This window comes from Mytilus californianus, unplaced genomic scaffold (assembly GCF_021869535.1).
Source record: "Mytilus californianus isolate M0D057914Y unplaced genomic scaffold, xbMytCali1.0.p SCAF_5, whole genome shotgun sequence".
In the NCBI taxonomy this organism is placed as follows: Eukaryota; Metazoa; Mollusca; class Bivalvia; order Mytilida; family Mytilidae; genus Mytilus; species Mytilus californianus.
In genome coordinates, this window is record NW_026262701.1 from 48,033,926 (window position 1) to 48,057,168 (window position 23,243).

At 31.1% G+C, this 23,243-nt stretch overlaps 2 protein-coding genes and 1 long non-coding RNA gene across 7 annotated transcripts in view; 1 reads left to right on the forward strand and 2 right to left on the reverse strand.

Moving 5' to 3' along the window:
- LOC127702383 (probable G-protein coupled receptor B0563.6) overlaps positions 1 to 21,357 on the forward strand; it is a 66,571-nt gene extending 45,214 nt beyond the window's left edge. For all 3 annotated transcript variants that reach the window (XM_052206538.1, XM_052206537.1, XM_052206539.1), the window contains one exon: positions 19,050 to 21,357. In XM_052206538.1, the coding sequence (XP_052062498.1) occupies positions 19,113 to 20,423 (1,311 nt within the window). In that variant the 5' untranslated portion in view covers positions 19,050 to 19,112 and the 3' untranslated portion in view covers positions 20,424 to 21,357. The remainder of the gene's footprint in view (positions 1 to 19,049) is intronic.
- Positions 1 to 23,243, reverse strand: part of LOC127702382 (probable ATP-dependent RNA helicase DHX35) — a 197,653-nt gene that overhangs the window by 72,880 nt on the left and 101,530 nt on the right. The window lies entirely within an intron of this gene.
- The window catches only part of LOC127702384 (uncharacterized), a 110,606-nt gene that overhangs the window by 53,740 nt on the left and 33,623 nt on the right, over positions 1 to 23,243 (reverse strand). The gene's annotated exons all lie outside the window — the stretch shown is intronic.

Consider the following 23,243-nt stretch of genomic DNA (forward strand, 5'->3'; position numbering starts at 1 on the left):
AACCTCTGAAACCTTCAAAGAGGGAGATCTCCCTCACAGCTATGACAGCTGAGGTGGAGATTTTGCACAAACAACATTTTCAAGTTAAATATATGACTTGTTTACGTATTCATCTGCACAGCAGCAATAAGAGTTAATAAATATGCTTTATTTCTTCAAATCATGGTTATAATCTATACAACTATCATTTCAAGGTATTTTTTTTTTGCCTTTTTCAATACCTCTGAATCTCATAATTCACCACATTCCATATTTTGATTTTGTTGTGAGTCTCACACTAAGCATGCTTTCAAACGTCGTACAGACCACCAGAAGAAACCGAAAATTTGATTGAACATGATGTGCAAAATGAAGATTCATTGCCAAGTGAACTAATTGGTCGTAAAAATTGAAAATCTTTCATTCAATCTGACATTTTGATTTGCAGTTATCTATTTCTTCTTTTTTACACTGCCGCTTGGTCCATACAAAGACCCCTATCTTGTTGGATTTGACATAGCAGAAATGAATTTCGATTACTTATGAATCAAACATAAAAACAACTGACCAAAGTTTTCAAAATTTATGATCGCTGATTGTTTAATTATTTCTAATGACCATGATGACAGTAATGAAAAAGCCAGAGAATTAAGAACGTGGGTCATTCCAGGTAAAAATATCCGAAAGCGGGAGATTCTATAAAATGTACAGTCTACAAAAATTGATACAATGAAATAAAGACATTTAACTTTGTTTCATCCCTTGAGTTTATGATTGAAAATGATTTGTTATATAAATAAACTAAATAAATAAAAAAATAAATGGAGAATGTGTCCATGGGACACAGATAATGCAATGTTATTTAAGGGCGTAACTTGAGAACAGTAAAAGTGATGCCAACCAAATTCGAACTTGATCTGTGTTTTGTGGTAATAAGCAATTTTGGGATGTACATACAGATGGACAAGGGTTACACTTAATGCACCCTACGATGAGTCACTGGTGGGGGCATAAAAATATAATATCATATTTCTCTGTTTGTGTTTTGACAGACATAAGTTTCTAGCACCATGAAAAGCTATGTCAACAGACCCAATTTCTTGATACACAAGACATTGAGACAATAGTCAATTTTGTTTCCAATTTTAGAATTTCTAAAATTAACAAAATCTGTAATAGAAAAATAGAGTTTTAAAAAGAAAACTGACCAATTAAACAAGAAAACGGGTTAACAAATCTATGTAAATAGTTTCTTTTAAAAGAAGTAGCCACTTAAAGATTAAAAATAAATTTTCTAGGAAAATAAGATTGTTCAATAGTTTCCATATAAAGGAACATCACATGAAGCAGTAGGTTCTATTGAATCTTACACATTAATCATACTTAATTAATTAACCCAGAAAGATTACATGCCACTTGTGTAAAATAAATAGTTCTGTAATATTACCAAATTAATGATTTGTATTGGTACAGTATGATAAATGAACAGAAAATTAATATTCGAATCATTAGTCACAGGAGAGACATACCATGAAAACTCTCACTGCAGAAACCACTCTACTTTATCTTTCGTCCCTCTTTTACACAAATATTCTTACAGAGTTAATCAATTTTATTGAAATTGTTGCAAAACTTATCAAACCAGTTCTGAGTTGCCTCAATATAGCTATATTCTACCTGCACAATTTCTTTAATATTTCCAAACCACTAAAGATAAACTGTTATGTTTATTATAATCTCTGATTGGTTTGCTAAATTAAGTAACTGCTGACCAATTCCTACATAATCATGCATGAAACTGTTGACCTATTTATAAATTCATGAATGAAATTGAAAATGTTCTTACATTTAAGCACTAAATGGTTCACAGCTTGAACAGTGATGTATTATAGATCAAGATGACTGTAAAAAGTAATGACCATTACCTTAAAATTATGCCAAAATTGTTATGGTCTCTTTCTGATTTAAGTCCATTTTCTAATACTATGTAGTAAGTCAAAACTCCATTATAATAGCACCTCCCTTTTACCCATATCTCTCTTCCAGGAAAAAATAAATACATTTTTGAAACCAAAATGAATAAAAGACTTTCAAATTTGTGCATTTTACTGTAGATTTCAAATGTTACAATGCTTATGTTATTATATCACAGTAAGAGCATCATTTATGCCAATTAACCTAGGGTAAACCCGTGCTACTCTTTTACTAAAAAGGACTCCAATTTATGTCTTAAATTAACATAACTAAATATTGATTGATTGGTGATTGCTTTATGCCGCATCAGCACAAAAAGGCTACATCGCGTCATAACTAAAGAAGCTGCTAAACATTGATAATTGAGATAACACGACATGAGACATTCAGATCTGCGCGACGACATTGATGTTCATTTTCCCAAAATTACAACTGACATCATAGATTTCTTACTTTTAAGTCTGTTAATTCAAGGTACTTAAAGTAAATAGTCCCCACCCAGTTCTTTTAACATATCTTATTTTACTGAACTTCAACCAAGTTTTCTGGAGACTTCCCTGCAATATGATTATCTAGAATATCTAAGATTTCAGTTATTAAATACTTCTTGCTATTATATTGAATTAACATGCTTTCAAGCTGTTTAATTTCATATAAAACTAGAAAATTTAATATCTGGCATGCTTCTGATCTGACAAATATTTCATAAACATGCTTTTTATGCTAATTCTAATTAACTTTCATTGCATAATTAGTTTTTCATCTTCAATTCCTCAAAACAGATTTTGATTGCATTTAGATTAATAAAGCACATTACCAAAAATTCAATATAAATGAATATTTTTACTCTCAATTACATTAATAAGCTGCCTAAAACCAAACATAAGATTGTCTAAAGCTAATAGTTTGCACTTAATTCATGATCACAGTTGTACTTTTACAATTAAACAGAAATTATATCTTTCTGCATGCCATTTAATGGCAGATGGTCCTCCCTATAACTAATGTTTCTTATAGGGATTCTATATACAGCATTCGATTCTAACTAAATCCTCCATTTGTACTTATATAATTTTAACCTGTCATATTGTCAATCTTATCTGTCAAACACACTTTGAGTACCGGTACTGCAATAATTAGCAGTTTTTTATAACTGAAATTGATCATAACTTATATGGACTTGTGCACTGACTGTTTGACAGCTAGGAGTGATATCTTGTGAGAAGTGCTAAAGTCTGCAATTTCATGAAGCAAACAAGTAATCTAACTCAGGTTTAAGTCTAAGATTTTTTTATGAAACCTATTCTTTCGTGATAATGGTTACTGAGTTGAACATTTTTATCTGTCAAACACATTTTGAGTACCTGTACTGTAATAATTAGCAGTTTTATACAACTGAATTTGATCATAAATCATACAGACTTGTTGCATGACTGTTTAACAGGAGTAATAATTTGTGAGAAGTGCTGACGTCTACAATTTTATTTCATGAAATCAAAGCAGTCTTTCGTGACAATTAATGGTATTGAGCTGAATTATTTTTTTTTTTTGCAAAATAGTGATAATCCTATCAAGAAAAGGTACAAAAAGTACAGTATTAGGCAGTTATCTCCCAAAATAAAATGAAGCAATTCAAAGAAAATTCAGCCTTTACAGTTTTAAGTGGCAGAGAGACAAAATGAAGGCCAAGATGGCCACTCAACTTGATGTTATGTATCATATTATATATTTTTGAGACATAGAAACACATGAAAGGTTTATTTCCCTTTTAATGAACTATTACTTCAAGGAATATTTTCGGTTCAAGGTTACAAATACTGGTTTGAGTAAGTTCAAGGTTATGGCTATTGGTTCTTGAGTAAGTTCAAGGTTTATGGCTATTCACAGGTTCTTGAGTAAGTTCAAGTTTATGGCTATAAGAAAGAATAAGTCTATGTTTAAAGGGCAAAAGTAAGAGCAAGGAATATATTAAAAAGAGTAAAGTGAATGCAAGCCATATCAAATATACTGGATGCCATATCAAATATACTGGATGCCTATTCAAAGTGTCTATATTTGCTGATTGAACCATTTGAAGCTGAGTACCAATGACCTGACTAATGTACCTGCATAATGGTTTTCCACAACAACAAGGTTGCATCGTTTTACTTCTCTTGACAGAACAGTCTGTGTTTGAAGAGAATTAATATTTAGTCAATGGAGTGAAATTCCCTCCAATTGCGTGACTTATGATAGATCAGCTGATTGATTTTTGTAATCAATATTTACTCAATATTAATATTGAAAATGACATTAGGGATTCATGTTTCAATGAAAATCAAACAAGAAAAATGAAATTGCATATTGCATTTCCAGAAAAAATTATACATTTCTGACTTCAAAGTATAACCAAATTAATAGTTACTATTTAATTCATTGTTCTTGTGTCCAATTGTAAAAAAATTAAATCAAAATTAATCTAAACATGTGTGAGAGGTAAGAGAATTAGTAAAACTGATTTATAATAAATACAAAAATATAACTGAAGAATGAAATTGAACTTTTGTGGTATTTTATGACCTTATTTTATGATACAATGAACATATTGACGTATACCACACAACTCCAATTCTTAATAATTCTTACTTCACAGAAAATCAGAGCAAATCACCATACATTTTTAGACTATTCTTTTGTATGAGCAATAATACTTCATTCAAGTATTAAATCACCCAGATCGATTGATCAATTTATACCGTTCAAAAACGGTTTACTATTGATAAAATAATCAGTTTACAATATCGGTACTTAAAAAAACAAACTATAAATTGGCTCAACTTTTTCTTCTAAAATAGACCAATTTCTCACATTCTTCGCCTACCATAAAGTTTTAAAGGCCAGTAAAGGAGTTAAACATAGAAATGTCTTCAGTTGGTAGGAACTTCAATCATTGAACTACTGACTACCAACTTTAAAAGAAAGAGAAAAAAATATGCATTAATTAACCATTATTACTCCTGAGGTATCTGGAAGAACTTTTATATCAAGCTAAAGCATAAAAATAATTAAAGTTTTCTTTTATGAAACCACTAAGATTAAATTATTTCTTCAGCAGAATCATTTAAAAAAGTGAAATAATGGAAAAATGTGAATATGAGATAAACTTTTTAACACCCTAATGCAAATCAAGAAGAGACTGTCATCAAAATTTGAAAGCAAACTGTGTTTTTGATACTAATTAATGCAAACATTAGGACCATGAACAGAAATTGCAACAATATCACAGCAGGCACTACAAACAAAAACTCTTTTGACTTTGTAAATCTAAAAAAATATTTTTATTATATGGTGTTTCCAAAGTTTGTTGCGTTACAAATCTTCTTCTGTCATCTTTAAGTGTTTCACCTATTAAAGTGCATCAACATTGCTCAATTATCATTCCTTTAAGTATACACAACAGAATTTAAAAAAAGAAATTTACTATCGGGTAAACAACAACATCCACTGTATGAGACATGATAGAGAAACTGATTTTTCACATAACAATAAAATAAAATAAAAAGTTTTTCCTGCCTCCCGGACCTTAATAATTTTCACATGTTAGGGGAAACCAACATTCATATTTCCATGGACTTATGGTATGGTAACCTTACATGTTCAAATGTAGTAAAATATTCTGAATCAAATTGTAATTTAATGAAGCCAGAGCTTAACACCAGTTTTAAAACTTTCTTACTCAGGCACCTGTTGTGAAGATACTTATTGCAGTTATTTCTTAAAATCAGCTTGTAACTTAAATTGATTTCTAGAAATGATTAAAGTAGCCAAAATCAATCCTCTCTTCTTATTCCTTCTCATCACTATAATACAATCTGCACATTCCATATCATATTTCATCTATAACAAAAGAAATTCATTCCATAAACATGAGCCGATCTATTTTGATCTGAGTGATCTACTGTTATTTATTCTGTAACACCTTCTTTGGAAACTCTTTACAAAACAATTGCACAGTTAACAGGCTAGACATCGACCATAATTGTGTCAGCCAATATCTGCTCCATTTATACTTTATATTGCCCCTATGCAGAATTCCAGGGGAGAAAATCAGTCAATTCTCTAGGCTAATGATCTACAAAATCAAGTCATGTTACAATGTAGAATTTCCGAGATATCATGCATGTACATGTAAGATATGACAAAAACCTTAACATCAATCACACTTATAAACCTGCTTTTCAGTAAATAAACAAATGAATCATTCAATAACAAAAAAAATCTCCACTTTAATTACTGCAATGTGGTTTAAAATTTAGATTTTTTTTAATTATTATAACATAGACCCGTTTGATGTAACAAGCTCAAACATAAATATTGCAATTTAATCTTGTTTTTACATAATTAAATGAATAAAAGAGAGAAAAGCCTAATAGATCATTATAAATTGGTTTTCTTTGATTTTTTAGGTGATTTAAATACATTCAAGGTAAGGCACAAACATTACATAACATTATTGATTTCTCTTGAGAGTTGAAATACAAGATAAAAGAATAAGCCAACAAAAGGACCTATTTTGGTATCCCAAAATCATTTAAGTAAAGCCACGATGGTCAATACTCAACCATGAGCAGACTGGAAATCACTAACAGTGTTTAATATTCAGTGTCAAGTTTTAAAGAATGGGAATACAGGGATAGTAACATTATACTCAGCAATGATAAATTGTCAACAAAAAGGACTACCGGTAATGCACCAGTGAGTTGCAGCCATCCCAATTCCAGACTCCAAGCCTATGGTCATAGTAAATCTACTGTGAATATAGGTGAATTTTGATTCATTCAAGCATACACTGGATGTGATTGCAACTTTGAAAATAATTCTATAGAACAGATATTTGACCTACTTCTCATTGTAAATGAAAAACTGACCTTATCCTGAAAATTTAACGTTGATTTAGGATAAGAGGTTGAGGTCAAATGACTCCTGTCAGATGGATATGTACACCTTACAACCATTCTATATAGCAAACTTATTACTCAAGTAATGAAAAACCGAAAGAAGCATGAAAACTTAACATTGATAAGTCATTTACCATAACCATGAAAATGAGATCAAGGTCTAATAACATCTGGCAGACAAAACTTCAAACCATAAGCCATGGGTATGTCTATCATACCATAGAAATGAATTATTGTGAAATAACTTTTTATCCAGACTCGTTATTGTGAGTATGATATTTCAGCTCTCAGCTGAAATGAAAGACTAAAGTTTCTTAACCTCTGACTGCTTATATATGCACATGACTAGTCCGTAACCAAAAGTCTATGCTCAAACCTATTATCTATTTAAATATACAACTGTCATCACTGCACTTGATATGCACAATCAATAAACAACTGCAGAAACAGACTGATTAGGAAACCAGATTACCATAAAACAGATGTCAGAGAACAAACTTCCTACTACATGTCAGTGTGTTGTTGAAGACATGACTGTTATGTAATTGTAACAGGTGAAACTCTTCGTTAATCTACACTCCTTACTATAACACAAACTGATACAGATATGAAATTTAAATGTGTCATGAGAGGTGAGGAATTAATGTTGTCACAGTTTATACTGATAATAAAGTCTTAAGCCTTGTGAAAACTGTACTGACTATCACTAATGCTAATATAAATTTGACAAATTCCTATCTTAATACTGACACATCCAACAGCTTAGTTGTCAAAGTCCTATCACTCTGTCAGATCCAAAGCTAACATTACTGACAAATTCCTATCTTATCACAGTACTGACACTTCCAGCAACTTGGTTGTCAAAGTCCTATCACATTGTCAGATCCAAAGCAGATATTATTGACAAATTTCGATCACTTTGTCAGATCCAAAGCAGATATTACTGACAAATTCCTACCTTATCACAGTACTGACACTTCCAACAGCTTAATTGTCAAAGTTTTTATTACTCTGACAGGTCCAACATTGATCCTCAGTAGATTTTAATGACAACTTCCTATCTTATCACAGTACTTACATTTCTAACAGCTTAGTTGTCAAAGTCCTATCTCTCTGTCAGATCCAAAGCAAACATTACTGACAAATTCCTATCTTATCACAGTACTGACACTTCCAGCAACTTGGTTGTCAAAGTCCTATCACATTGTCAGATCCACAGCAGATATTACTGACAAATTTCGTTCACTTTGTCAGATCCAAAGCAGATATTACTGACAAATTCCTATCTTATCACAGTACTGACACTTCCAACAGCTTAATTGTCAAAGTTTTTATTACTCTGACAGGTCCAACATTGATCCTCAGTAGATTTTAATGACAACTTCCTATCTTATCACAGTACTGACACTTCCAACAGCTTGGTTGTCAAAGTCCTATCTCTCTGTCAGATCCAAAGCAAACATAACTGAAAAATTCCTATCTTATCACAGTACTGACACTTCAAGCAACTTGGTTGTCAAAGTCCTATGAAAACTTCCTATCTTATCACAGTACTGACACTTCCAACAGCTTGGTTGTCAAAGTCCTATCTCTCTGTCAGATCCAAAGCAAACATAACTGAAAAATTTCTATCTTATCACAGTACTGACACTTCCAGCAACTTGGTTGTCAAAGTCCTATCACATTGTCAGATCTAAAGCAGATATTACTGACAAATTCCTATCTTATCAAAGTACTGACACTTCCAACAGCTTAATTGTCAAAATTTTTATTACTCTGCTAGGTCCAACATTGATCCTCAGTAGATTTTAATGACAACTTCCTATCTTATCACAGTACTTACATTTCTAACAGCTTAGTTGTTTAAGTCCTATCACTCTAACAGATCCAACTTTGATCCTTAGCTGATTCTACTGAGAAATGAGTATCTTACCACAGTAATGACACTTCATTGTAACAGTATTTTAATCAAACAGACTCAAATTCTCACAGAACTGTAATTTTCAATACTTGTCACATTGCCAATTCATTCTACCACAGATTTTAAATTTGGTCATGTTACATCCTATAGATAAAAAATAATAATTACAACAGTACCTACTTATCTTAATCTTTTAATCACATTTCATATCACACAGGACTGACATATCTGAATGATATTTGTATTATTGGTCTTGATATTCTTAAGTCCTGTCCTGAGAAGATATTACTACCGGTATGCTATACATATGGTTAAGGCTCTACCACTGACAATCACAATTCAAAGTTTGTTTGTGCAACAAAATCTTGGGATGGGCACATATAAAAAACCCTCTTACTTAGGTGGGTAAGTTACATCGACCGTGCAAAACCCTCATGGATAGTCAAGGTCATTAAAATAAACCCTCTTGGAAGTTACATCTTCTGGAGTCTCAGTCTCAATTACTAGAATGATTCTCATCCTCCACATTTCAAATTGGATGAGAGTCTAGTCTGAGGATTTATTATTATTTGTGAGGTACCTATTTTCGTTGGTTTTATTGATAAAGGTGAACCATGAATTTGAGTGTTCATTGTAGTACAATGATAGATTTGTATGAAAACTTTGGCAAAAACCATGAAATCAAGTATCCACAAAAGTACTTGCTTTCCTTATTCCACGAAAGTTGGCACGCACATAAACAAATAAATCCACAGCATTCTTGTTTGTTCATGCACCTGTTATGTTGCTTTAGATCTGTCTTGTGTCTGTACTGTACCCCTGTATTACACCTTTTATTCCCATTTGTTAGGTCTGTTTTTTCTAGTTTTAATTTATCTTTGGCGCTATTTCACAGAAATTTTTTTTTATTTTCATTATGAAAAAAAAAAAATTCTAACAAAGTTGTAGCTGCTGGGTAAATTGCTTGGCATCATGGCAAAATGTTGATAGCTTTTTCATGATTCAGTGAAGAATTTATAAAATGTTGCACTGGTTCAAAACATGAACAATCTAAAAGGAGATATGAAAGTTCATCATTCATCAGTATGTTTCTACACTGTCACATTAAATTTCACTCATTGACAAGTGTTCAAACTCAAAACCTTTTGAAATAAGGTAAACAAAGAGAGAGCTCCACAAAGTACAGACAATATCTTTAATAAATATTTTTATATTTTTTGGTATGCCTAAAATACTATTTTTATCAACAACAACAAAAAAAAAAAAATACATCTGCATTAAAACTAAAAAAAAAAAAAAACTATTCCTTTTCATTTAAGTTTACTCCTTCTCATTTGAACAGATACAGATAAAGCAAATAAATTCAGAAATGATCAGGCACAGTAGCATGTTTATATAGCTTTGTTACCTTAAGCATGGTTCTATTAAATATTAGCAGTCCAATTATGTTTTTATATTAAATTTTTCAAACTGCAAGTCAATCTACATCAATAATTTACTATAAAAGCAATTGTTTTGGTGTAAGACAGAGTGGTATTACCAGCCAGATTGGTCAGTATTTCAGTTTCATTTACCTGTAGTTAGCAAAAAGGCTGGGAACACTCTACTCCATCGTTTTAAAAGAACATTGAATAATTTTCCTCAAAATAAATGAAGTAGAGTCTTGGTTTGCAGACTATATTTAGTCATCAATCAGATATGCTAAAAACATTTTATATTCAAGTATAAATAGATGATCAATTGTTGTGAACATATAAAAGTGTGGAATAATTCTCTAAGTAATAACATCCAACAATCCTGACAAATATGTACTTTTACTAAGCTTAGTGAATGAAAATATATTTATCTGTCCATCTGTACATCAATGATGTCTTGACTGGTCTTACATCTTTATTACCTTTATGTGGGAGAGTTAATTTTCTTCAAGTCTCTTCAAGACAGCCGGTTTCCCAGAAAAGAGATTTGTTTGGACTCATACTGTGAGTGTTAAATTCATTTAATTTTACCAGTTTGGTTTTTCTCCTTGTATGATTAAATAAGAAATAGCAAGGTCAGAATACTGGTAGAGTTCTAATTTGAAGAAAAAAACATGTTTGGCTTTGGCTTTTTTGTCCTCTTTAATTCTAATTTTATCAAGTATGGATTTATTCTTGTTTGTTTGCTTTTGAGTTTACTTTAACAATAATTTTGTTTACGGTTTGTTTAGAATGAAAAATTTAATCAGTTAAAAAATGTCTCACCAGTTTGAAAAATGTTTTCAAGCAAATAGTTTGCAATATGTTCAAAAGTCCATAGTTTGCAATTAGTCCCAGTTTCAAAGACAACTTCGATAAACAACAAGTTTGCTTTGGACCTAAAACAGGCCTCCTTCAGTTCTTCCTGCCTATGATGAAAAACAACTATAGAAAAAAATCACATCTACATGAAATGTCATGTGTAATAAAGCAAATCTATTAAGGTTCAGTCATTTGTTTGTCATCCCGATCAATTCAATGCAAACTTAAGAATATTTTGGGTTGACAATTGAAAGTCATTTAAAGCCAATGTTTTGCTTTTTCGAAACCCCAAAGTCAATCTGATAAAAAAAATAAAAAGAGCAGAAAATCTACCTGTATTATGATGTTATTTTATAAAGCCTTAAATGTTCTCTTCTAATAATACATTACAAGTTGCAAGATTTTGCATCAACAAACTTTGTGACAAGTATAAACCATACCCTGTTTTGCTATGCGAGACAACAATATTCTATCTAATTAAAAAAATGATACTACATAGGTGGACAATGTGAAGAAATTGTGTCAAGTTTTATGCAAACTGTAGGAGTTCTTATGTACTGACACCTTCCAAGAAGGACAGATGGTTATAGTAGAGGACAAAAACAATCGTCTGCCCACATATGTGGGGGAGATATACTTTTTCAAGGTCAAAGTAGTTGCATAGATAAAACATGAATAAATGATGACTGACCTTATCATTAAGTTTTGTTTTATACAGTAGGAAGTAGGAAGTATTAAAACTAGAATTTCAATCAACCTAAATGTAAAACCTTCATGAATAATTTGTCCTGGGATTCTGGATTATTACGATAATATTCTGTTCATGTTTTATTTTCAACTTCTGAAATGATGAAGTGTTACGTAGAATGCAGCTACTTTCTTTTAATAAAGTTGTTTAGGATATTAAACAGCGATTTACCCCATTGAACATCCTTGGAAATTGTCACTCAGGGAATATCATCTGCGTCACTTAATTTTCTCGGTTTTTGTTTTGGCGATAAAACTTTTCCAATCAATTGATTTGAAACATTGTCAGTTTCTGAAATTAAAGTGATAGAACTTGATTGACAAAGATGAATTAGATAAGAGAAAAGGCCGGAAATCAGATTCTTTCCTCTTCAATGAAATCTACCTTTTGTTAATAAAATAACTTTAGTAATCCTTTACTTTGTCATGAAATATTTTCTTGCATGTTTAATTATTTTTGTTCAATTAATTTTAGTGTTTGAATTGGCAAACGATATAATAAACCAATATCCATTGCATCAATTATAAAATATCAAGGTTGTATGATGTGAGACAAATCTTTCTTTTTTATCTCAGATATTAAGTGCACAATAGTGATAAACTATATAGTATTGTCAAAATCATATGCAAAATTCATTTATTGACCGAATAATATAAAGAAAGAAAGTTAGTGAGTTTGGGCTGCAGGCTACGTGATGCATTTGAATTTAGAAATTAGATTTACATACTGTAAATGACCTTCAACTGTCTCATTTCTTTTATTTCTGAAGTCACCAAAGATTTCTAATTTTATACTCTTACTAATACTAAATTTCTTGGTCTTAAAACTTAAAAAAATGAACAAAAATTTGAAAATTTACAGTATATAATCATTATAAATAGACTCATCTTTTTTTATTCATAGAAGACTGACCTTGACTTAATAATTTATTTTACAGTCTTTTGAGATTGGTTCTGATCAAATGGCTGTTTAAGTTTTACTATTTTAATGTATATTGACATTTTTGTTGTTGGGTTGTTGTCTCATTGATTAATGCCATACATTTACTTTTATTCAAATTTAAAGGATTTTTCGAAATTGTTCAACCATAATCTATAATAATATTATTCAACACAGTTTTTAATTTTTTTTTAATGATGACAAATTGTGATTCAGGTTTAAAAGTCATAAATATCACAATAAAACAAATAATTACAGATCAGATATCACTTTAATTTAAAATTTTCCTTCATAACATATAAACATGTAATATTTTTGTTTTGTTTTTTGCACTTTGTGGCAAAATAAGATTTTTTTGTGAAAGCTCTTGCTCATATCTAAATATAAATGACAAAATCTAAAATAATGTCATTTCAGGAAATGTTTTGCTCCCCCTTCCAGACAAAATTAATAGGTATAAATTCTGATGTCTGATAGACTAATGTTTCTTAAACATCTAAATGTTGTTCTTTGATAGATTTATAATAATTTTTAACTCAAGGGGCCAAGCAAGGAATTCAACTTACATGTTTGAAATAAATTTATTTAAAAAAATCAAAAGTACTAAAGAATCAAGACTACTTGAATCAACGTTACTTATTCACAATATTCTTCAAGCTAAAATCCAGGAACCAATAAAAGAAAAACTTGTGCACACAATATTATTCAACACATAACAGTTTCTTGCTCAACAAGATTTCCATTCATTTTCACTGCCTAATAGGACACTGCCATTAGAAGTATAATAAGAGTGGTCAAAGGTTTTCGACATTTCTATCACTTTCAGGAACAAAATCAAGAAATAATGCTGAGTGTGCTGTTTCTCTGACATTATCCCCTCTTATCCTTTTACTAATATAGTCAATTAATTACTGAATGTGACATTTTCTCTCCTTTTAAAGGAAACAAACCTCAAAAGCTCACACCTATTAGTTATAATGGTCCCCTTTTAATCATGTAATCAGCAGCTGTGCCATGTTTTACTGACAGGATGTGCCACTGACATTTCCTCATGTGAACTCTGGAATTTTCAAGTGAGAAATCATTCTGATGTTGCCAATAACAGTTTTTAATATAATATCAGACTATTGTGGGTAGTAGTATAAATCATGAATATAAAAATAAAATGTGGTATGATTGCCAATATGACAACTATCCACCTGAGAGTCCTAATGACATAATTGAAAGCAAATATAGGTCATTGTGGGGCCTTCAACAATGAGGAAAACCAATACCCTACAGTCAGCTATAAATGGTCTAGACAAGACAAAATGTGAAATAATTCAAAAGGGAAAACCAACCACCTGATTCATGACAAAATAACTCTGCTATGGAGTTCTTATGTTTCCATCTTGCAAACGGTTGAATGTTAATGAATAAGGTTAATCTCTAAAAGTTATTGAACTTTTTAAAATAAAAAATCATACATTCTTTACACAGACAACATATTTATATACATATATATTATATTTCAATTGAAATAGCAGAGACAACTTAAAGCAAATAAATAACTACTCATTAATATTTTATAAAGACAAAATACACCAAATATAAATATATACCAATCCTTTTTTAACCTTACATAGAACCGAATAGCACACATTAACTTCGACAAGCTGAACTGATAAAAACCAGACTCCTATTTAACTAAGAATAAAACAACTATCAGTAGGATGACCAAATTAAGAATAAATGTCATGGGTAACCATTACTACTAGAACAACTTTTTTTGTCTCATCAATTATGTATGTTTCAATCAGGATTTTCTTTTTAAATATATAATTGGACAAGGTAATCTGAACACATTTTATTTAAGACATACTTTCTAAACTCAACTTTCCCTTTTTTTAATATATTTTAATGTACATGTGGTATTTTAATGTATAGATCCATATAGATATTAGGAGATGTGGTATGATTGCCAATGAGACACCTATCCACCAATGTTCAAATGATGTAGATTAAGCAATTATAGGTCACTGTATATACAGCCTTCAACAATGAGAAAATCCATACTATAAAGTCAGCTGTGAAAGTCCCCTACAAGCAAAATGTTAAAAATGAAACTGTGATAGTGGGAGCAGGGCATGATGCCCAATGGACACATATTCTTGTTCATTGCTTTAAGTCTATAAAAATATTACTAAATCATTGCTAAAAACATTACCAGTTAGATATTAAAAAAAAAAAGCCATTGGTATGCACTTGTTAACATTCTAATGATATTTGTTTATCTAATGTTCAATTCTTACTCTGAAATCATAATTTACGTTTATTGGATTTCATAATTAAATAAAATAATATTGCACCAAAAGATGACCTGATATTTTATTGGTAAATGATGAGATAAGAGCAAATATTTCACTTAAAATAAAATTCATAGAGTCTTTCCAAAGAACCAGTTAACTGGATATTGACAGCAGTAATAATTGTTGAGAGGTTAAAAACAACTGTAATGCATTATTTGTTCATGCACTGAAGCATTTAAGGCCTTTTAGGATAGGAATTTGCAATTCACCTCAAAATATGCACTTTTTGGTTTTCAGAAGATTACAAAAAAATTGACCAATATAAATCATTTAAAAAAACATCTAAATATAATTAACCAAGATACTAAACTGCTCTCAATGAAACCAGACAACAAACTTATCATTTAATGGAAAGAAATTTGGCATACTGTTTTGAAAAAGCAAATAACCAGATATGAAGTACTACATGTACCTCTTCATAGTCCTATGTTATATAATCAAGAAATAAATCTCTTCTTAAGTAACTGTCAGTACAACACAATTCAAAATATTCGTCCAGTCTTCCCCTAAAATACAAATCATTTGGTTATCAATTCCAATAAAATCCAATTGTCAAAGTAAACTGTTGATGTTTAAACAATTTTGTTCAAGATAAACATGTCATATAGACTATGGATAAGTAATGACAAAAATTCCAAAATAGAGTTGTATTGTAAGTCTACTTTAAGTTAAAAAACAATAAATGTGTTTAAGGCAGTATTTCGTATCTTTGATGTAAGGCTACTATCATGACACATTAGTTCAAATGACTAAAAAAACATGAAGTCCATGTCATACATAAAACTTGCATTTTAAAACCTACATTTCACAGCTAAGTTTTAGGAATGTATTAAACAAATAAAGCAAAATCTCTATAGACCTAAGCAAAGCTATTAAATTTTTTGACTAACCCTTTATCGATTGCAATTTACAATGAGGGATATGCATGCTCTCAAACTGATCCTTATGCTAGATCATCATGGGTAGTCAGGGTCATGAAATATCCAATTGCCTTTGAAAGACGGCACCAATGAACTATTTACAACACATAGCTCCAACAAGTCCTTTACACAAAAAATAATAATTTGTTATTTTAAAGACATATATTGAACTGACCAGTAGCAAGAACATCATTCAGGGGTGAATATAGGAATTTTGAACTAGAGGCTCTAAAGAGCCTGTGTCCATCACCTTGGTATATGTGCATATTAAACAAAGGACAAAATTGTGTTTTGGTGATGGTGATGTGTTTGTAGATCTTACTTTACTGAACATTCTTGCTGCTTACAATTATCTCTATCTATAATGAACTTGGCCCAGTAGTTACAGTGGAAAATACTTTGTAAAAATTTACAAAAATTTACAAAATTTATGAAAATTGTAAAAAATTGACTATAAAGGGCAATAACTCCTTAAGGGGTCAATTGACAATTTTGTTCTTGTTGACTTATTTGTAGATCTTACTATGCTGTACATTATTGCTGTTTACAGTTCATCTCTATCTATAATAATATTCAAAATAATAACCAAAAGCTGCAAAATTTTCTTAAAATTACCAATTCAGGGGCAGCAACCCAACAACGGGTTGCCTGATTGGTCTGAAAATTTCAGGGCAGATAGATCTTGACCTGATAAACAATTTTACCCCATGTCAGATTTGCTCTAAATGCTTTGGTTTCAGAGATATGAACCAAAAACTGCATTTTACCCTATGTACTATTTTTTAGCCATGTCGGCCATCTTGGTTCGTGGGCGGGGTCATCGGACACATTTTTTAAACTAGATACCCTAATGATGATTGTGGAAAAGTTTGGTTAAATTTGTCTTAGTAGTTTCAGAGGAGAAGATTTTTGTAAAAGATTATAAAAATTTACGAAAAATGGTCAAAAATTGACTTTAAAGGGCAATAACTTCTTCACGGGTCAATTGACCATTTTGGTCAAGTTGACTTAATTGTAGATCTTACTTTGCTGAACATTATTGCTGTTTACAGTTTATCTCTATCTTTAATAATATTCAAGATAATAACCAAAAACGGCAAAATTACCTTAAAACTACCAATTCAGGGGTAGCAACCCAACAACGGGTTGTCATATTCATCTGAAAATTTCAGGGCAGATAGATCTTGACCTGATAAACAATTTTAACCTCATGTCAGATTTGCTCTAAATGCTTTGGTTTCAGAGATATAAGCCAAAATCTACATTTTACCCCTATGTTCTATTTTTAGCCATGGTGGCCATCTTGGTTGGTTGGCCGGGTCACCGGACACATTTTTTAAACTAGATACCCCAATGATGATTGTGGCCAAGTAGTTTCAGAGGAGAAGATTTTGTAAAAGTTAACGACGACGGACGATGATGACGACGGACGACGGACGCCAAGTGATGAGAAAAGCTCACTTGGCCCTTTGGGCCAGGTGAGCTAAAAAGGGGGGATTCCCTAAAATTGAACATTAACAATGTGAAAAAATTTTGAATTATTTTATGCAAAAAAAATTTAAAAAATTTTTTCTGATAAAAAAATGGGAGAGGAACGTCCTCTATGCCCCCTACCTGAATGTTCCATTGTTATTAAACACCTATGTAACTCTGAGTGTTATGTAAATGTCCAAAAATTCTCAGGAAAAATTATACATTTTCACTAACAATTAAGGAATAATAGTGCTGCTTTAAAAAAACTGCAGATACATGAGAATGCTCAAACTAAATAAATACAACAACAAACAGTGAAGAAGTTTATTAAACAGAACACATTCCAGATGTGACTGGAAACATATTCTAACTAGTTTATGTAATTAAATTAAGGATGCCATTTGCTATCTGTTATAAAAAGCCAGGTAATTTTTTAAAGGGGTTCATGTAACATTCTTACAGCAATTCAGATAATTAGGCATGTAATTCTTATCTGGTTTCATGCTATTTTGTGGCAATTTTTTTTCCTGTGGAAATTAAGTTATATAAACAAACATACCTTAAGCCTGGCACATAATTAAACATGAAAGATTATTAAAGAATAAACAAGTCTGTTATGTTCTTTCAGATACAGAAGTTAAGCTAAATCTTGGTTTAATAGGTATTAAAGCTTTGTTCCTCCTGTGTTGCTTTTAAAGATGTAATCTAAAGGTGAACGTACAGATACTAGCAACAGGAGTTAATTATTTTTAGTACAATAATGACTTATGTTCAAATCAGAATTAAAATGCTGTGCTTGCTTATTTGAAATCGTTTTTGGCAATGCTTTTGAAATTTGAAAGCTTCAGATTGTATGCCAAAGTTAAATGTTTTGTGTCATAACTTTTAGAGTTCTCACATGTAGACATACTTTTACATAATCAATGTGACATACAATGTGACGAGAGCATCTTAACTGAAATGTAATACTGAACAGAAAATGACATGCATTTTATTTTGTATTTCAGCCATTAAGTTATGAAATAGTTTTAATAACATATGAAGGCAACCGAGGCTTGACAGTTTTGTTTGGCATAATATTTGTATGTGTGAAACACATCAGGATAAAATGCTATTGTCAGAACAATTAACAACTATAATACCAGATGATTTTTGTAATATAACAACAGTAAACAGAAGAGAAAAAAACCATTGCAGGATTGCAGACAATGGAATTTTTTTCATTTTTTGTTCAATGCTTTTATGCGTCTAAGATGACAAAACAAGATTTAAGTGAGGCAAGGAAAATGCAGATATAATTTCAAATTATTTTTATATTATCCTGACACATGCTGTTATATAACAAAAAACAGAGAAACTTCAGCTTCAAGCATATTAGCAGAGACATACATAGAATAATTCAGTGAGTCCTTCATAATCAGTTTGTAGGTGAAATATCAAGTATGAGAGCACAGCTTACTACAGTCTGCAAGAGTACCTCTTAAAATCTAATATCTTAATACTCTTTACTGATATTTTTATTTTCTATTTACAGATTTGAGATGGTATTCAAAGGTCTTCATTGACTGAAAAGAAGATAAATCCACTATTTTCAAAAATGTTGAATACAACTTTAACTAGTCCTTTAGACACTGTTACCCCTCTGTACCAGTTCATCTCAGAGGCGAATGATACACATCATGTTATGGGAAACTTTACAACGCCATCTATGGTCAGCAATGAAACAGTCTGGGTACCAGATATAGCGCTAGCTCTCAAAGTTGGCAAAATATGCTATAAATATATTGGACCAACCATCTGTGCAATAGGTATCTTGTGCAACATTATGAACTTGTTAGTTTTGACACAGCGTCAACTCAAAGAGTCCCCATATACATATTTAACTGGACTAGCTCTGACCGATTTGGGAGCACTGACATTTTCATTCATTTTCATGGTGGGTTCTTACCAGAGAAAAGAATACTTCTGGAAGTTTTATGATGCCTATATTTATCTTCCATTGGTAAATGTTTGTACCAATTCCAGCGTCTGGATAACTGTTGTTCTAACTATTGAACGTTTTCTCTTTGTACGGTATCCACTGTGGGCGAAAGCCATGTGTGATCGAGCCAGTGCAAAAATGAAAAATGCATTAATTATTAGCATTATGTTTGTCATAAACATTCCACACTTTCTTTTATTGAGAGTAGAACCAATTGCAAACACAACAGATCAGTACACAAGAGTTTCTACGGATTTCAGACACAGTGAACACTACTATAGAATCCGCTGGTTCTATAGCATCATCATTCACTTTGTTCCACTCATAATTCTCAGCACGGCCAATGCATATCTTGTCTATGCCGTAATGAGGGCACGGAAAGAAAGAGAAATCCTACAGATCCGTAACAACAAAGAGGCCACATGGTACAGAGAACAAGTCAGACTAACCGTAACTCTCATCAGTATAGTCTGTCTCTTTATTGTCTGCATAATACCATCAGCATTCTCCAACAAAAGAATTGCATATGCATTGTTTGGTGGGAACCAACCATTAAATCAATTTGCCTTGTCAAACTTTTACTTAATTCTGCAATATGTAGCCAATGTTCTTGTCTGGTGCAATTTGTCTTTGAACTTTGTATTTTACTGTGCCATCAACAAGAAGTTTCGCTACGTTATGCGTTGGATGGTACAACGATGGATCAAGAATCTCCGAAGAAGAAACGGCAACGTCTTGCTTCTGGTCAACTTTAAATCTGGACATTCCATTACCCGCAACAGCAGCAGTCAGACAAACAGCATTACAATGACGTCTAAGACAAACCCACCAGATTTACTGTTAAAGATGGACAGAAGCAACCATAACGGAAACCATAAAACAGCACTTATAGAAGATTGCGAAAAGGAAACTGAAAATGAAACCTAAGCAAAAAAAAAACATTGAGGCAATTATCATTTCATTTGCTTATTGTGAAAGATTTCAGGGAGTGAGACTCTAAAAGTTGCTATATTTTCTATTTACCTCTAAAATTTGTGATACTGTTGTCTGTTGCATTTAAATTTTGCTTTTGTTTCAAGAATCTGGACTAACCTATATTGTTGAATCGTTACATAAAATGGGATTATTAAGTTTAAAAGAAAAATTATGAATAAGGAACATTTTGTAATACATTGTACTACAATATTCACTAATACTGTGGATTCATTTATTTTCGTGGGTACCAATTTTCATGAATTTAAGAAAAATCATATTTTTGTGGTAACTTGATTTTCATGGATTTGCCAAAGTTTCCATACAAGCCTTATGGGGAATTCATATTTCTTTGAACATTTAAATTCTGGTTTGCCTCTAACAATGAAATCAACGAAAATTGGTATCCAATGAATATATACACAGTATATCAGTAACACTGAAATATAATGAAGCCAAGATGTAATATATATATGTGTATTTGCCTGCTAGCATGTAAGGGAAAAAGAAAACTATATGCTTGGTATCTCCTTCTGAGACTTTAAAGTGGTAATACTGCCAACAATTTCCACTTGGTCTCAATATTATTTCCTTATTTTAGGATTCCCATAGTTTTAGCTATTTTCAAATAATTAGATACTTGTTAAAAGCGCATCCTAAATTTTCGAGCCAAAATTTCAGCCAACATTTCATTAGGACTATATCTAAAAATATCTGTGGCAGAATGTATACAAAGTCATTCTAGGCAAATGTTTATTTTGCAGAAAGTGATAGTTGTTTTCATGAAAGTACACTAAATTTGTTATTATGGGAACATTGTAGAAGAATTTAATTTCTTTTCACTCAAGTATTAATTCTTTGTAAGGAAAAAAACAGAAAAACGTTTGTTAATAATTAGGTCCAAGGACACAGTTATCGTCCTTTGGTTTTCGTTGTCTACGAATATAGTCCCTAGTGTGAACAGTGTATAACTTGCTTTTTTTTTTGATACACTTTCCCAATTTATTTCTTGATATTTTATGCATGAAATATTAAGTAAGGGGATGAAATTACATGTTAAAAAAATTTGGGTGCTGAATCTTTATGTTAAGTAGTGATTTGGTCCAGTTAAAAAAGGTCAAAAATTAGAATGTCTGAAGCTGTCAAACTGAATTTTAGCCCCCCTTAACACAGAATTGTCAATATTTTGAGTTAGAGCTGGTAGAAGTTTCTATAATTTTGATATTATTTGTATCAATAGTAGTACACTACACTGTAAAAATCTTTTTAAGATAGAGCAGGTGCGATTTTTTTAATTTGAATTTATTGTCTAAAAGAAATGCACTACGAAATAACTGTGTTCTCGGGCCTAAGAGATGAATTCCGTAAATGTAGATTCTGTACTTTGGCAACTTTCCTGAATGGTTTGCTGGTTTCAATTTGTCAAACTCAATAAAAGTAAAGCATTTACATCTTTGTTTGACAGAAATTCTGTTTAAATGTCCCATTTTGGCATTATACGGATAAAATAAGCATTTTAAAGCAGTTTCCATTTTATGCCTAAGAGCCATGCTGACTTTCTATCTGGCAGCTTTTTATGTTCCTGATATTTGTGTTTCTATGCTTAAATCAAATTTAATTAACCATTTGTGAACTCAGAATCTAGAGAAAAGTAGATTATCACAGAAAAAATTTGCAGAATATTTGTATTTATGTCCCTGGTTAAACGGCCTGTTTGATGTATGTGAAATGTGAAGAGCTTTGTACATAAAATCTGTAGTCCATCACAAATATTTCACTAAATCTGTAAAAAAAACACTTTACAATGATCAGTACACCCTATTCATTTCATATGCTACCATAATTTTCTTCTTTAGGATAGTAAGTGGTTCAAATATATGCCAAATGAGACTAAAACTACATGCAAGTTTTCCATTGAAAAGTGAAAAACTGGTCATCAGACCATACTGTCTGCAAAAAAAAGTTGAATTCAAGAGTCCTTTTGCAATTAGACTTCTTGTATCATGACATCTTAGCATAGAAATGAGCAAAAAGTAACAAATTTCAATTTCTTATAGCCTCTGTGTGCATTTTTATATGTAAATATGGGCTACGGCCTAAATCGACTCTAAATAATTCTCAGTCTTACATGGCCTAAGACCATTTTATACTCATGTGGTATGCTTTTTGTAACTTTTCTTTACATTTAAAGTACATTTAATATATATGGAAGAATAATGTATGGTTAAAAAACTTCAAAAACTTCAAATTGGTTGAAAAAAATGCATGTTTATGTAAGGCTTCCCTTTATTCGAAAATCTCTATTTTCAGGCACAGGCTCATATAAATTTGACTTTTGAATAACTGTAATAAATCTGATAAATCAAATGAGTGTTCCGTTGCTTTTAATACTTATTATATTAAATTCAAGAGTATTTAAAAAGCAAATTTTTGCAATATTTAAATTTTTTAGGCCAAAATCTTGACAGTTGAAAATATTTGATTTAAACGTCAAAAATAAACATCCAAATTTAAATATTAAAATGGCCCTAGTTTCTATAATATATATCCTATGGCCATGAAACTTGGCCAACTATCTTATAATTGCCTAAGCTTAGGTCATGCAAAGTTTTATTAAAATTGGTCAAGTCTTTCTATCCTATTAGGTCCAAGGACACAGTTATCGTCCTTTGGTTTTCGTTGTCTACGAATATAGTCCCTAGTGTGAACAGTGTATAACTTGCTTTTTTTTTTTATACACTTTCCCAATTTATTTCTTGATATTTTATGCATGAA